The sequence below is a fragment of the Coptis chinensis genome, chromosome 2, assembly GCF_015680905.1.
Source record: "Coptis chinensis isolate HL-2020 chromosome 2, ASM1568090v1, whole genome shotgun sequence".
Classification (NCBI taxonomy): Eukaryota; Viridiplantae; Streptophyta; class Magnoliopsida; order Ranunculales; family Ranunculaceae; genus Coptis; species Coptis chinensis.
The window spans coordinates 65,282,606-65,299,531 of NC_141457.1; the positions used below are offsets into that span (position 1 = coordinate 65,282,606).

Sequence of the window (16,926 nt, forward strand, 5' to 3'; positions counted from 1 at the left end):
TCAAGTTCTCTTAGGTAGCAAACCACTTCCTATCTTGACACATGTGGTAGAAACACCCGGAATTAATAATCCACCTATTGATCATGTAGTCGTCTTGTGTTGACACCGAAAAACTTACTTCATCCCCATCGAAGTCGGAAGCAAGACTTACTTCACCATCATTCTCATTCCCCAACTTAGCACTTATTTTGTTACACTTTTTTGGGCTAGGGCAATCACTTGGATAATATCTCTTCTCCTTGCAATTGTAGCACCATACATGTTTTAAAGGCTTCTTATAACTACACTTCCACTTGCTTGTGGAAGTTTTCTCATTCGACCTCACTTTTGCCATTAATTCTTGTGCCTCTTTATCAATCTTCTTCTCTTCAACCTTCACACTAGACATCTTGGGAGCCATTTCTACAAGTCACACAAAGTAACTCACAAGAAAATTTCATTTGGAAATTTTATCAAACACTTTGTCTTCACAAATTTAAGCACTTTAGGATTTAACCCAAAACTCAAACTTAATACTCCCTAGGTCTCAACCCGAAGTTCTGATACCAATTGTTGTGAGAATTACAATGCGAAAACGAGTGTTTAACAACAAGATCAACCACAAATATGTGACTTTTAATCAAGACAAGTGTTCTAACAATACCCAAGCACAACCCAATAACACTATCCACTAGCAAAGCATAAACAAGTAAAGAGATGAAGTAAAGAACACACACACAACACAAAGATTTAAGGTGGTTCGGCAATATGACTACATCCACACAACAAGATCAATGGTTCTACTAGATGAACAAGATTACAAGAGGATTTGCTTTGATTGTACACAACAATCAACTCTCAATCACTCACAGAGAATGCTCTCTCAAATCTCTCTCTTTTCTTCTCACTCATTTGCCCTAACTTCTTTTATATAGTAATCTGAAATTTCGGTGTAAGACAAAATTATGAATCATCTCGGTAAAACCAAAACTTTACCTGTGCAAGGGCATGGGGGCGTGCGCCTCTTCACCAAGACATGTTATAGGGCGTGCGCCCCTTGTGAAGGATCAACTTCCAGTACTGATGTTCGCCCATCCGGGAAAAACTCTATTGATCAAGACTAGGGGGCGTGCTTGTGAAAGATCAACTTCCAGTTGATGTTCGCCAATCCAGGAAAAACTCTACTGATCAAGATTAGGGGCGTGCCCCCTTTTGCTAAGGCATATTATGGGGCGCGCCCTATATCTTTACTCAGTCAGTACCCATTTTCCAACGTATAGTGTGGTTCTGTGGTTGCAGATATACTAGATCATGTCACAGACTCACAGCCTAGCTAATGGGCTATCGCTGTACGCTTGTACGCCTGTACCTGAAGTCCTGAAGCAGCTCAGCTGGTAGTCTGGTACGAAAATTGTGCCATACTAGAATGTAAAGATTGATATCTCATTTTGGGTGTACCTTCAGATCGACTATAATTATGAGTCCCTTGCCTATATCTATATATATAGAAACTTAATGCATCTATCAATTCTCAGATACTCAGTTCAGAATCACTAGATTTTTCTTCAGAATTTTCAGGGTCTCTCATGTCTCACCAACCCAGATTAAAAACCAGGTTCAGTTTTGAATGAGTTTATTCACAAGGGAAACCTGGGCTGTGATGTCATATACATCCGGGTTGCTGATGCTAGCGATCTTGACATAAGCTTATTAGTGTCTGTTGGTGCGTGCTATCTGTGTGGCTAATTCCTCTTAATGTGGCCCTAATTGTAATGAGTGTGCTATGGAGAAAGACATTAGAATGAAGCTTTTTCAAGAAAATGAAAGCAGCACTGCACTCTACAGTGTTACACCTATAAAAGACAAGGGAATTATCACTTTAATGGACCCTCAAATTTTATAAGATTAGAGAGGCCCTATCACTTTAATGGATCCTCAAAATTTATAAGGTTAGAGAGGCCCAATACTTTCCCTTGAACAAGGATTACAATTTCTTCTTTATCTGGAAATTATTAGCAATATGTATCTACCGGTTTTACAGACAAGTCAACACAACAATACTGCTCCTATATTCAGGTATACCAGCAATGTATATGGATTAATCATGAGACCAACATATATCGGATGATAATGTGTGGTTTTGCGCTCAAAGAGATGATACAATAGCAGTCTTTTTGTCTTGCACTAACTAAAAAGTGTCAGATTTTCACAATATATGTGTTCAAAAAACCAAGTATAGGAAGAGAGCCAAGTCAGCCAACTACATACACCACACCACTATCGCCGATAACAATGGTTTCGCGAAGAAAGTCGAGAATAACTAACCAAAATAAAAGCATGAATAAATGTTGACCACGTATATATGTCATATGAACCAAGCAGATTAATGATGTGATAATAATTCCAGCAAAAAAACACTGCTGTGATAATTGAGCCTAAGTGCCTAACTGAATTTGTCAATGAACAACTGTTTGGTACAGTGGGGTAAAGAAGAACAAAAATTGTAAATGTATTGCTGAATTGCTGACCACAAAATGACAGAACCAATCTAGTGCCCATCACTGCCTAATCAAAATGCATATATTGCTTATAAGCTTTGTTATTTTCATACCACGACAAGATACAGATATATACAGCATTGTTAATCACTTTTATGGCCATTTGTAAATGAGATCTCTTTGTATATTTGAAAATGCAGCAAATTTTTTCTCGACATTTAGGAACTATAGAGACGAAGATCGAAGGAAAAGTTGTTAATTACTTTCCCAAAAAGTTGGTGGAAGAGAGACAAAATCAACAAAGAGAAAAAAGAAATCTGCATAAGAATTAAAGATGACATCCATAATTGTCCAATAGATGAGAATCAAACATGCGTGATTGCTAATAAACTATTCCATAAATCACATTGTATGGTTCAATACTTCTGTGATTGTACAGTTGTTGATTGTTTTATTTTAGAAAATGGACTCCTAAGTCCGTATAGGATTATTGATGCAGTATAGATGCTTTAGGAAGAATAACTTGATGAATATGATAGGGTCGTCAAAGTATGAGTAGTTGCTCTGAGGCGTACGAGCGCGGGGTGCGCTCAGTTTGCCTTGATACAAGTGCAAGTCGCACTCAAAGCTAGTGAATGTTACAATAGAGCAAGCGCGTGGTGCGCTCAATTTTGTTTTGATATAAGCGCAGGTCGCGCTCTGGGCCTTATCGTGGGCTTTACACGAATAATCGATTGTTTTGCTTATTTTTTGTAGGATTGGTTCGGGAAAATCACCGCTTGTTTAGTTTAGGATTAGGACACCTATTTAAAGGCTTAGGAGGATTCTGATAAGATTATTCATTGATTTTATAAAGTTATTTCATTGTTTCTTGGTTAACGAACAATTCTTTTGATTGTTTGTGAGCTAACGCATTTAGTATTACATTAGTTGGTATCAGATTCAGCTACGATCTAAATATGCATCGTCAAGCAGCAAGAGGGCGTGGTAGACCTCAGAGAGAAGCTTTTCTGGACGATGTGTATGCTCGTGACCGCATGCCTGAAATTTCAAAGCAGGTAGTAGTGCTAACCCGCCAGGTCGAGGCCCTTAATCGGCAACCTGACTAACCACAAGACCGTGAACCACAACACATGGAGGACGTTCTAGAGGCAGAGGATAACAATCCCTTTGCCGTTTTGGAGGAGGATGATAATTTCCCGCATGTTCCATGAACACGAGAGAACGATTACCGGGAATCGGGTTTGAAAATTGATTTGCTTCGAGTTTCATGTAGGGATGTCCAAGCGGGTACAATTCGGCCCGAACCCGATTTTTCGGGTTTTGAAGCGGTATCGGGTTACCCGGCCCGCCCTATTCTTTTTGGTCGGGTTCGGGTTCGGTATTTGTTGAATACATGTGACCAACCAAACCCAACCCTAATTTATATTTCCGTCGGGTTCGGGTTCGGGTTTTGGGTATGGTAAAACCCGAAATATATGAAATAAAAAGAATATTAAATCTCTTCATCGTGAACGCGTCATTTTCGGTTATTAGATCTCAAGATCTCAAGAAAAACCTATTTTTCATCTAATTAATCAAAAGTCATCTTCTTTTATTGGATTTGATTTGTTTAACTTTAACATCGTAAAGCCACCCAACGGTCCATCAAAGATTCAAAAACATGCGCGATTGCATTTTTGAAAAGCAAAAAGAAAGAAAAAGTAGACCAAGCAAAGCAAGCAATTCCAAGACAATAACTCAATAAGATTGATGGTTTTGGGAGTTTCGACTTCTTGTAGTGGTGTGAATCGACCGTTGATTTGACAATAAGATTGATGGCTTTTGGGAGTTTCGGTTTCTTGTGGTGGTGTGAATCCGACTGTTGATTTCTTTCGGCTTTGGTGACCACATTTAGAAAGAGATATTTGAGGAGGTCCGCAAATTTTACGAGTGAATGCAAACTTAAAGACCATCAAACCCACCAATCTCTTCATCATGAGCGTGTGATTGGGTTATCTTGTTCTTGGGGAGTTGTTGGAGGGAATAGAGAGAAGAGTAGTAAAGAATGCGGTCAAAGGTAATTTGTCTTGAAGACCAAAAGTAAATAGTAATGAGCAAAAGACTAAAAGTTTGTTGAAGATAAATAGATAATAAATGAAAATATAGTTGTTGGGAATTATGGTCTGGTTCGGGTTCGGGTTTTGGTCGGGCATTTTTACCCTATATAACTGGGTTTTGGGTTCGGGTTCGGTCTGGATATGGTTTGGGCTTTTTTAACCCTTTTAACGGGTTTAGGGCCAAATTATCGGGTCGAGGTTCGGTCGGTCCGGGTTTAGATAGTGTGACCAAACCCGACCCTATGTATTTCGGTCTGGGTTCGGGTTCGGGTTTTGTCGAGCTCGAGGCGGGGTTGGTCGCGGGTTTTTTTTCGGGTTTTGGCGAGAATGGACATCCCCTAGTTTCATGGCGACTTACGGTAGGACGATCTAACGTGTGGAGGAGGTTATGGAGTTCAAAGAGGTGCGGACGACAAACGGTGGCTTTGTGGCAACTTCGTTGCGGGTCGTATATGCTATGGTGGCAACGGTTGAAAGCGACTTCGTCGTCGAAGAGGTAAATCTAAAATCGTTGATTGGGGAAACTAAAAAATATCTCTCGCAGGCCGATTTTTACCATTCAATTATCTGGCGTGAACTATATCAATGCTTTCAGAACTTGCGTCAAGGTGCAAAATCTGTGGATGACTATACCAAAGATTTTTATCAGTTATTGTCTCGTGTAGATTTGACAGAGTCTGATGATCAGTTGGTGGCCCATTATATTGGGGGTTTATGTTCTAACCTGCAGGATGCCTTGAACTTGTTTGATGTTTTTTCGGTCTCGGAAGCTCATCACCGTGCCTTAATTCTGGAAAAACAACAGAACCACAAGAGTAGTGGTCCTGTTCCATGTACTCCTAATGTTCCTATCACTAGGCTGCAGGGTCCAGAAGCTCTAGGTCGTGGCACTAATGCGGTGAAGTATTTTCGTTGTGGTGAGATGGGTCACTATGCTAACCGATGTTCCAAACCACCTCCTCCTGGTAAGATTTTGTTTGCCGAGAATGAGGATATTGATGAGGATCCCATGGGTGGTTTTCTGGGGGCTCCCATTTTTTATGTGGGTTTGGATGACAGTCCGGAAGAACTAGTCACTGGTGACAGGGGTGAACTTCTAGTGGTGCGCTGACTGTGTTTTACTCTTAAGGAGACTGAGGGTGATGGTTGGCTCCGCAACCATATTTTCCAGTCGACTTGTACCATTCTAGGGAAGGTCTATACGCTGGTTATTGATTCGGGTAGCTGTGAGAATGTCATCTCTTCTGAAGTTGTTTGTAAGCTTAACTTGGCCACTGCGAAACATCCGGCGCCTTATTCTCTCTCTTGGCTGAAGAAAGGCACAGAGGTAACAGTGACTAAACGTTGTTTGGTTTCTTTTTCTATTGGTTCTAAGTATGTTGATAAGGTGTGGTGTGATGTTGTTACTATGGATGCTTGCCATTTGTTATTGGGTCGCCCCTGGCAATTTGATCGGCGGGTTGCTCATGATGGTTGGAAGAATACTCATAGTTTTCAGTTTGAGGGTGTTAAAATTGTGTTAGTACCAACTCGGGAGCCTGTGCCCACAACCTCACTCGAGCCAACGTCTTCTTGTTTAGCTTTGCGCAGTTTTGAGACCGAAATACTTGGTGCTAGTCACGTGTTTATTTTAATATGTGAACCTAACACGCCAAAGATTGCAGTGCCAGTGTGTGTGCAGGGATTGCTACAGGAGTTATCGGACCTTTTTTCAAATGAGTTACCGGCTGGTTTGCCTCCTATAAGGGATATACATCACCAAATCGATTTAGTTCCTGGTTCTAAAATCCCAAATCGTCCGCATTATCGGATGAGTCCGAAAGAGCATGCTGAGTTACAGCGACAGGTTACCGATTTGCTTGATAAAAAGTTTTATTCGGGAAAGTTTAAGCCCATGTGCGGTTCCTGCTTTGTTAGTTCCCAAGAAGGATGGGTCTTGGCGTATGTGTGTTGACAGTCGGGCTATTAATAAGATCACTACCAAATACAGATTTCCTATTCCAAGGTTAGATGATCTTCTCAATCAGTTACATGGTGTTGTCGTCTTTACCAAGTTTGATTTAAAATCGGGTTAATATCATATTCGCATCAGAATTGGTGATGAGTGGAAGACCGCCTTTAAGACAAAGGAGGGCCTATATGAGTGCTTGGTCATGTCATTCGGTCTCTCTAATGCACCCAATACTTTCATGTGAGTCATGAACCAGGTGTTGAAGCCATCTTTGGGCAAGTGTGTGGTGGTTTATTTCAATAACATCTTAATTTACAGCAAGGATACCGCGTCTCATCTCCAAGATCTCTAAGCGGTGTTGTCTGTCTTACACCAAGCTCAGCTCTTTGCTGCTGTTGCCAAATGCATTTTCTATACTGACTCAGTTCTGTTTCTGGGTTATGTGGTTTCGGCAGCAGGTATCTCTGTGGATATGTCTAAGGTCGAGGTGGTTCGCTCCTAGCCTAGCCCGATGACTTTAACTGAAGCCCGTAGTTTTCATGGGTTTGCTTCTTTTTATCGCTGCTTTGTTCCTCATTTTAGTATTATCACTGCTCCTATTACTGACTGGTTGCATGGTAGTAAGTTTCTTTGGTCTCTGGCAGCTGAAGAGAGTTTTCAATTTCTCAAGACTAAGCTTATTTCGGCACCAATTCTTAAACTGCCGGATTTTTCATCTCCCTTTGAATTCTGTACTGATGCTTCTAAAGTTGGTATTGGGTCGTTCTTAGTCGAAGATACTCACCCCGCCGCTTATTTGCGGAGAAACTCTCAAAAGTAAAACGTAACTACACTGATTGCTTATGAGTTAGAATTTTATGCCATTGTTCAAACCCTTAAACATTGGCATCATTATTTGATTCACTTCGAATTTATCCTTTATACTGACCATGAAGCACTTATGCATATTGGTAACCAAGATAACGTCAGTGCCCACCAACTACGCTGGTCTAGTTATTTACAAGATTTTACCACTGTCTTGCGCCACAAATCTGGGGTTCAAAATCGTGTGGCGGATGCTCTTAGCAGGCGTTCTTTGTTGTTGGTGTCCTTGCATACTTCGGTTTTTGGGTTTGACTCTTTGTTGTTGGTGTCCCTATTTTTCACTTGTTCTGACTGATATATAGGAGGGCCAGTTATCTGAATTTTCTCTATAGGAGGAGTTTTTGTTTAAAGGTAAGCGTCTCTATATTCCTGCCTGCAGCCTTCATTTCTACCTCATCACTGAATTGCATAATGAGGGCCATTTTGGGCGTGACAAGACACTAAAGCTCGTTTCTGAGTCTTATTTTTGGCCGGGTCTTAACACAGATGTTCACAAATTTGTTGCTCGTTGTCATATTTGCCAAGTCTCAAAGGGTCATGCTACTAATGCAGGGTTATATATGCTTTTACCTGTTCCGAGTCGTCCATGGTGTGATATCAGTATGGACTTTGTTCTTGGTCTTCCTCATACTCAACGGGGTCATGACTCTATTTTTGTGGTGGTGGATCAGTTCTTTAAGATGGCGCATTTCATTGCGTGCAAAGAAAAGAAAACGATCTTTGTCGTGTTGTTGTTCGTTGTTCTTTCACGATGTTTACCGGTTACATGGTTTGCCTACCTCTATTGTTTCTGATAGGAATACTCATTTCCTTAGTCATTTTTGGCATTGTTTATGGAAGATGATGCACACTGAGTTGAAATTTAGTACTACCTATCATCCACAAACGGATGGCCAGACTAAGGTTGTTAACCGGTCCTTGGGTAATCTGTTACGTTCTTTGGTGGGTACTAAGATCAAGCAGTGGGATTCTCATCTTGCCCAAGCCGAGTTTGCCTTTAACCGTTCGGTTAATCAGAGTTCGGGGTATAGTCTCTTCCAGGTTCTCTATGGGTTTAATCCTCACATTTGCGGTGATCCGGCCTTTGGTTTCTGACCTATTCATTCTATCGCTTTCGAGATTGCTCAAAGACCTTCGGGATACTCATGCTCATCGTTCATCGGTTATTAGAGTTCAATGCAAAGTACAAGGATACTGTTGATTGCCACCGCCGTGATGCTCAATTTGAGGTGGGTGATTTTGTCTGGGCTGTCCTTACTAAAGACCATTTTTCCGTTGGTGACTATAATAAGTTGAAACATCACAAGATTGGTCCTGTGGAGGTGATTGAAAAGATTAACGCGAATGCCTATCGCCTTCGTTTGCCTAGTCATATCCGGGACGGATGTCTTCAATGTTCGACATCTCATTCCATTACGTGGTGATTCGTCGATGATCGGGATGCTTTAAATTCGAGGGGCTAATTCCTTCCAACCGAGGAGGGAATGATCTGATCTGATGCTTCGCGTAAGAATACCTTGATGAATATGATAGGGTCGTCAAAGTATGAATAATTGCTCTGAGGAGTATGAGCGCGGGGTGCGCTCAGTTTGCCTTGATACAAGAGCAGGTCGCGCTCAAAGCTAGTGAATGTTACAATAGAACAAGTGCGTGGTGCGCTCAGTTTTGTCTTGATATAAGCGCGGGTCGCGCTTTGGGCCTTATTGTGGGCTTTACACAAATAATCGATTGTTTTGCTTATTTTTAGTAGAATTGGTTCGGAAAAATCACCGCTTGTTTAGTTTAGGGTTAAAACGCCTATTTAAAGACTTAGGAAAATTGTGATAAGATTATTTATTAATTTTATAAAATTATTTCATCGTTTCTTGGTTAAAGAACGATTCTTTTGATTGTTTGTGAACTAAAGCACTTAATATTACATTACTTACACACACTCCAGGCACAAACTCAACACTTATATTAAAAGCATTATCATCAAATGTTCACTTAATTATAATCCAATGGTGTTAAAAACTTTCTGATAATGTGCTAAGTCCCTTGAACCATTTATTAGTGCATTTATGATGCATCCCAGCCATGGCCACACTTGTCAGTTGTCACTCACAAGTTGCTGCTATCTATCCCATTATTTTAAATTTAAAGAACTAACTTACAATACAATAAGTATAGTGTTCAATTAATTCCGCACTCTTTATTCTGTATGGATATTGTTGAAGAATAAGTGGAAAACAACATAAGCATTTGACCGCGCTAATCCGTATTCTGAACTCAACAGAGCCATATGTTGAAACCCTACCTAACTACGGCTGAAGTAAGAAAGTTAAGATCTTCTCCCACAGATATGGATAGAACTAAAACGCATGGTCCAGCACAAAAAAAAAGTCCGAAATCGACTGTGATTGATCAGTAAAAATAAAATAACAACTCAAACTCTCTCTCTATCTCCTCTCTCCTGTTTTCTCTCTCTACACCAGCCAATCACAGCAAACAGGTTTTTTGTGCTGGGCCATGTGGTGTAGTCGCCCCCCACAGATATATGCACTTATGCATCGTTAAAGGGGTCCTTCATTCAAGTCCGTACAAACGAATGGCCCACATGTTACAGCAGCCTTAAAGAAAGTTTATCTAGGAGCCAACTTTGGCCTATGGCATTACAAATTTTGCACTCTTCAGTCCACTCCAAAGATCTCCCACCAACAAATGCTTCCTCCCCAAGTGTGCTAATGAATTTTTATTAGAGAAATACAAGATTGGTTGTGTAAGCTGACGTGAACAGAATGAGCAATTCACCAACATAATTGAACCAACTTCGGAATCTGACATGAAAAAATGAGGCAGTATTTAGAGTGCTTATTTGGTGGGTAATGATGTACACAAAGTTTATCAAATTTGATAATGGTAGTCTTTGTTTCAAAGCTAAATTTTGGGTAACGTTTTAAAGCCACTTTGAAAAGAAAGGGTATTCTCATTATGCACTGAAGCTAAATCAGTTCGAAAAAGGAAATTAATGAAGTGTGGAACCTAAGGACAGAATAATAAGTTGCAGATTTTCTTGGGAAGGACTAAAAATTGGATCTGTCATACCTATTGGCTAGACAATGATTTCAAGCCGTAAATTTACATTGCTTTTCTACAAGGCATAATGTAACCTAACCTGCAGCATGATATCTCTGAGGATGGGAAGTAGGAGTATATTCTCCTACTGATGAGTTTCTTTGCCATTCTCCTCGGTGGCAGGAACTTGAAGCTCTTCTGCCATCTCTTCGACCTCAGGGACTGCAGCTTCCTTGCCATCTTCTGAAATATCCTGCAGCTACAGAAGTTTCAGAATTGTTAGTCTAATACATTGGCATGACAAGGAATGTTATTTGAGATAAAAAACGCAAAAAGAAAGTAGTTGAAAATCTCAAGATAGAGTACCCCTAAATTCTTCAAACTAGTTGTAACATCTTCTTGTTGCTGTTGAAGAGTGGTTCTCAGTTCTTGAAATTCCTAGTAAATTGTCATTTTCATCAAAATGTAAAGACAATAGAAAAAAGGAGTTCAAAAGGATGCAATGCAACTTACTGATCTCAGTTGGTCCACTTCAACATTGAGAGATTTCTTAAGATCCGTGAGCTCCTGGATAATGTAAATATCACTTGAGATTAGAAATGCATTGTCTTGAAAACAAAAAGCTCTAAGCTAACCAGAGAAAGTGTTGCTGTACTGGGAAAGCAAGGATTCCAAAACAACCAGTTGATACCATCTCAAAAAACAATTTGTACTAGCTTATTGGGATTTATTACTGGAAATTTTATGTAATCAAATTTGTAGTATGTGTACAACTTACTTCGACATAACTGCCAATGTCTATTGTTGTCACATTTTACTAAGTGAAAAGAAGGTTATAAATAATACACAACTTATGAGAAGTACAACTGTTTCACTGAAATAACATAGCCACGATCAAAATAAATTATCCTATAGAATGCTTTATCTAGTGATAAATATCATGTTTTCGCAAACTACATAAACCTTGTCTAACAACCTGCATTCAAGTTTCAGATTCACCATTCACCCATTCACTTAACATTTCAAACTGAACTTTCAACAAAATCGTCTAAGTCATATTGACACAAATACATGTGTCAGTGTTTGACACGGACAGAGCTAATTAAAAAGAAAACTACAACTATTCTTTAGTTATATAACTAATTCTTGGGCTCAAGACCTTACAAAGCACCTCCTTAAAAATAAATAACTATGAAAGTGGCATATCATGAAGCTCTAATTACGTTAATAAGTTATTCTCAGTCTTTAAGGGTATAGAAGAAACCCTAGTTTGAAATCGTATGCACATTGCGTTCGTTTGTCCGACTAAGAATATGAAGTGTCCATGTTACTTAGAAAGTCATAAATGCCTTCTCACCAACTCCCAACTCAATGTTATTTGACTTCGAATCAGGGCATTGGTTTATAGGGGAGTTTGTTGCATCCTGCGGGTTCGAGAGTTAAGGGGTCTCTTACGAAATCTCAGCTTCTTGAGTTCCAAGTGTGGGCCATGTGGCCCACCTGTGTTAAATCCCCTACCCTCCTCTTGACATTCATTATTTCCATCCACTCGACAAGTTTGAGCTTGTGATGTCAATGTTAAGGCATATGTTCCTATTTTTTTCTCAAAAAGCATACCCCAAGCAGGCTTGGCCGGTAAACGATTTGGGAGTTGTTACCACAAACCTGGGTTCACTACCAACCAGCAATGGAGCCGGTTGGGGGACAAATTTTTACTGTTTAAAAAGAGTCTTTAATCAGTAAAGCACAAAAGTTGAACAATCAGAATTGACCAATATACAAAATGGTCCGACAAGTGTTCTATATATTGCCTACATTGCATGTGTGTAAATCTCTTGGTTGAACTCAAGATTAAAAAGAAAATGAATATAAGAGACTTTCACCTCTTTAAATGATATGAAATGATCTGACTTATTAGCCAACTTATTTCGACTCTCAAAAGACCAGCGAGATCAATTATAATATTGAATGTCTCTAATTGCAAACTAAATACCTAAAAGTAATGAACTTAAATGAATACATTGATATTCTCTAATGGATCAAAAACCTTTTATTTTGTAAAAGAGTTTGCACAGAGCAGCCCAATTTTAAGAGAAAGTTGACAAAGACTATAGGACAGCAATTGGTGCTCAATCAGATGATGCAGATAAGCGTGCTGACAACAAATAATCATTTACTTCCACTAGACCAAAATTCCTTTTTCGACCAATTCAACTGCTACAGTAAAAGTATAGCTAGATATATTTACACCACAACCTAACAACTTTAGTAGTGTCAAAACTATTTTCATGTGGCAATTTGATAACATACATTCAGTAAGTTTGAAGGAAGGGCAAACAGTCAAAAAAACACCACAATGCCCTGGGATAACACACTCACACCTCCAACCATAAGGATAGAAAGAGCACAGAACAACTAGGAGCAACGACTGTATAGGTTCCCAACTGGTGCTCAATCAGCTGATCCATATAAGCTTTTTTTTGCTAAGTCAGCAGTAATACTTTTATATATAGGATTATAGGTAAAGAAGGATATACAGTGTGAGCTACTGACACAAAACTCACCTACTGGGTAATGTTTATAGGTACATCCCACAGTAACAAATCGGACCTCAAAACAACACAATATGCAACCTGTCAGTAAACCTATAATAGGTTAGATAGGGTATGTCCCATCTGTTCACCCATGTAGGTTTTCCTATTACAACTAACAATGTCGTTGTTATCCATACAAACAACAATCAAACATTTTACTCCGACTAGATCAATGACTTTTTGTTGACCAATTCAACTGCAATAGTAAAGCATTTGGGCTAGACAGAGCAACGTGTCATACATCACCGTTCAACTTTAGTGGTGTCAAAACTATTTTCATGTTGACAATTTGATAACATGCATTTTTAAGTTTGAAGAAAATGACTATAAACATATAATGACTCTAAAAAGTGGTGAAATTGTTTAGAACAACTTCACTCCAAAAGGCCAAGCTCAACAATAATGCATACAAGAGGTTGCGGGTCTATCATGTGACAAACACACACACCACAATGCTGTGGGGATAACACACATCTCAACAACCATCTTTTTAAAGTGATATAATGGATGCTAAAAAAGTTAAGAAACTCCTCTGAAAGTCCTATCTGGTTAGACGCTTTGCTGGACTTACTTGGAAGCCTTTAAGATCAATCGATAACCACATCTCCATGGATCTAAGTGAACGTTTATCGTCACCACTCGTTTAAGCACCAGTTGAAGTACTATTTTTTGCAGCAGTAGCTGTTCTCTGTTTATATCCTCTCATAGTTGCATCATTCTTATGATTAATCATACAAAATCTATAAATGAAAATGACACTTTTACTGAGCAGTTGTTCTGCATATACAAGGTCTTCTCAAACTCGCAATGCTTCACAATGTGCTCCCCCTCAATGCCAGGGTTGGAGGCCCTAGGCCCTCCCCCTCCACGCAAGACTAGAGTTACCAATTTTTTTTTTTCTTTTTGTTAGTTCAGACTCCTGCGGTAAACCAGCTCTGATACCATGTCAACCCATTTCTAATGCCCATTTTAGAAAACCAGTTGTTAGGTGAGAGTGTGCTAATTAACCAAACCATACTCGAGTACACGTCAACTGAAATGTGAGGATATATAGAGTCTAAAATTGGTTTCTTGATGCTCTCTAATTATAGACAATCCTGTTTGGTTAACGAATTCCATAAATTTTTTGGCTTTTGACCCATTCTTGGTCGAAGTCTCCCACAAAGAATTCTAAGAGCAAACCTTTTCCTAAACACACAAAATGTATTATCCACCAACTCTAATTTGGCCAAATGCCCACTTGTTCACTTATAATCTTCCACAACTTTAATTCTAACTATAATTAGAAACTTGAAATTCGTAAATAAAGATGCCCTGAATATAGAAATAGCCTAAATATTTCTATAATACCAATTGAACTCAAATTTTAAATTCCCTACTATTTATAATAAAAACGAGCAGCCGATCTGGGATGAAACTAAGGATTTGTAAACCCTAGAATGCATCACAAGATAAATAGAATTTGATGAAATAGAATTACAACAAGTCTTGTAATCTGTCCATCTTGGGCTAGGACTGTTAAGAGTTTCTAGGAAAGTGTAAAAGAGGGATCTTTGACATTTATCATATGTCTAATCTGAGATGTGGGGATCTTGTTATAACATCGGCTAGTTGGCTAATGTGTCGTACCATTCTGATCTGTGGTTATAACAAGGATGAGATGTCTTGATTAAAAAAGTACCATTAGTTCACATGTAAATGTGTTTTTCTGAAAAAAACACTACTAGATAAGATTAAGAATACAGTGTAAAACTCTTGGTCAAGTGGTCAGCAGTCGCGTATTGAAATAAATCCCAGTGAGTGTGACTAACAATTTAAACATGATTAAACCGAGGATTAAATAAAGAACACTCACATCGCGATACGTCTTAACTTGTGTATCTAACTTAAACCTCCAGCTCTGCAAATCCTACAAATGCACAAACATATTAAGACTAGACAATAAAATCGAAACAAACCCAAATTTGTGTGTCGAAAATTACCTGTTTTAACCCTTGAATTCTAGTCAACAACTCTGACCTTGATTCATTCAATTCCTAAAAACCAAACAAAAATAAACCTCGTCCTCAAAACTGAAACACAGATAAATGATAAAAACTCTTTTTATGAATAATGTTACCGTGATCTTTGATCCAATTGGTACTACGTTTTCTTTCTTCTGCAAATATTGGAGAGAGAGAGGGAAAAAAAAGAATTCGTAAAAAATATAAGAAAATGATTTGAAATGAAATGAGAAAAACCCAATTTTGCTTACTGATGAGAGAGAGGTGGGGAGTGGTGGTGATGGGTTGGTCGAATCAGATTCTGCCATTTGGAATAGCGTTTGATTTTTAAACGAAGATGAATTTCTAGGGTTGTGTTTTGAAGAAATGTAAACAGTGAAGAGACAAGAGAGAGAGAGAAGGAATGATTGACGAGTTAATAATAATAATGATAAATAAATAGGAGTAGGATAGAATGGAGCGGGAGAATTTAAAGTTGTGTGAGTTCAAAACTTCTAACGACGTTCCGTGTTTGACGGACGTATTTTGAATTTGATGACATTTATTAGTCACCGGGCAGACACAAGACAGTCAAGCGGACGACGCTATTTTTTATTTTTTTTTATTTTTGGTGTTTGTTACTGCCGGACCACATATTGTGTTGGCATACTCCAAAAACTAAAACACTTATTACAAATGTGCCATTGGTCCCAAAAGTTGTTTTGTGTTGGGCAGACCCCAAACCAAAATGAATTTGACTTGTTGCAACCTTTTCAGCCCTTCTTTTCTATTCTCTTCTTTTCCACCATAAAAAATCATAAACCCTTAAACCCTTAAACCCTAAACACTAATGAAAGAGCCCAATCCCATTTTAGAATATAAAGATGACGAAGAAAATGTAATGCATCATAACCCCATTCAAGAAGAAAATATAGAACAGGTTCCAAGTGACCTTATTCAAGAAGAAAATGTAGAACAAGTTCAAAGTGAAGAAAATAGAGGAATGGATGATGATGCATTTAATAAGAATAAGGTAAATCTAAATTAAACGTAATTATGCATGTAATAATTATTGATGTGTACAGTGATTATACATGTAATAATTATGCATGTAGTAATTAAACGACGCGGCTAGGTCGTTTGTATTTCACACCAAAAGGTCTGGTCACACCGTCTGGACTGTGTCCAAAACGATGTGGCCATGTCGTTTTGGATTTGAATTTGGAAAAAATGATTTGTCTGTTTTTTTGCGACTTGAACGGTGTGGCTACACCGTTTGAAGTTAGTCTAAAACGACATGGCCACACCGTTTGAACGGTGTGGCCATGTCGTTTGAGATTTGAACTTGGAAAAAGACTTTGTCGTTTTTGCCACTTGAGCGGTGTGGCCACACCGTTCGGACTTAGTCTCAAACGACATGGCCACACCCGTTTGGACTTAGTCTTGAACGGTGTGGCTATGTCGTTTGAGACTAAGTCCAAACGGTGTGGCCACACCGTTCAAGTGGCAAAAAAGCGGACAAGTTTTTCCAAAGTTCAAATTCAACGATATGGCCACACCGTTTATTTCAGGTCCCGACGGTGTGGCCATATCGCTTTAATGACATTTGGTACTTAAGCCAAACGTCAATTAACAACCGTTCTTTATTTAGGATCCTTCCAGGCGTTTGAGAACTCGAAAACTCGAATGGCGTAGATGATGTTCAACCGCTTTCAATGGATACAATGTAAATATTTACTACGTAAGAGGTACATAGTAGGTATTGTTTTCACTTTGTTTTTATTTTCTAAATGAAATTATATTAGTTTATTGATTGTTGTTTTCTTTCATATCTTTAGGTATTTCATACACGTAGTGACCTAATTGGTTGGGCAACCGCCGGGGAAAACAATGTAATGTGGTTGT

At 38.8% G+C, this 16,926-nt stretch overlaps 2 protein-coding genes across 4 annotated transcripts; one reads left to right on the top strand and one right to left on the bottom strand.

The window, feature by feature from the left end:
- Positions 1-3,436: 3,436 nt before the first annotated feature.
- Positions 3,437-8,486, top strand: LOC147517201 (uncharacterized). Its single transcript, XM_086593514.1, has 6 exons — positions 3,437-3,535; positions 5,172-5,618; positions 5,706-6,477; positions 6,846-6,985; positions 7,724-8,160; positions 8,258-8,486. The coding sequence occupies exons 1-6, from the start codon at positions 3,437-3,439 to the stop codon at positions 8,484-8,486; spliced, it is 2,124 nt and encodes a 707-aa protein (XP_086449640.1).
- Positions 8,487-9,940: 1,454 nt separating this feature from the next.
- LOC147517202 (uncharacterized) lies at positions 9,941-15,571 on the bottom strand. 3 transcript variants are annotated; one of them, XM_086589547.1, is made up of 8 exons: positions 15,294-15,571; positions 15,159-15,197; positions 15,022-15,075; positions 14,895-14,948; positions 10,959-11,012; positions 10,812-10,883; positions 10,546-10,698; positions 9,941-10,207 (listed from the first exon to the last, which is right to left on the bottom strand). In XM_086589547.1, the coding sequence occupies exons 1-7, from the start codon at positions 15,348-15,350 to the stop codon at positions 10,591-10,593; spliced, it is 438 nt and encodes a 145-aa protein (XP_086445673.1). In that variant the 5' UTR covers positions 15,351-15,571; the 3' UTR covers positions 9,941-10,207; positions 10,546-10,590. The 3 variants fall into 3 exon arrangements, with proteins under 3 accessions (XP_086445673.1, XP_086445672.1, XP_086445674.1); XM_086589546.1 differs by having other exon boundaries at positions 10,546-10,704; positions 15,294-15,567; XM_086589548.1 differs by lacking the exon at positions 10,812-10,883 and having other exon boundaries at positions 10,546-10,704; positions 15,294-15,570.
- Between the last annotated feature and the right edge of the window lie 1,355 nt (positions 15,572-16,926).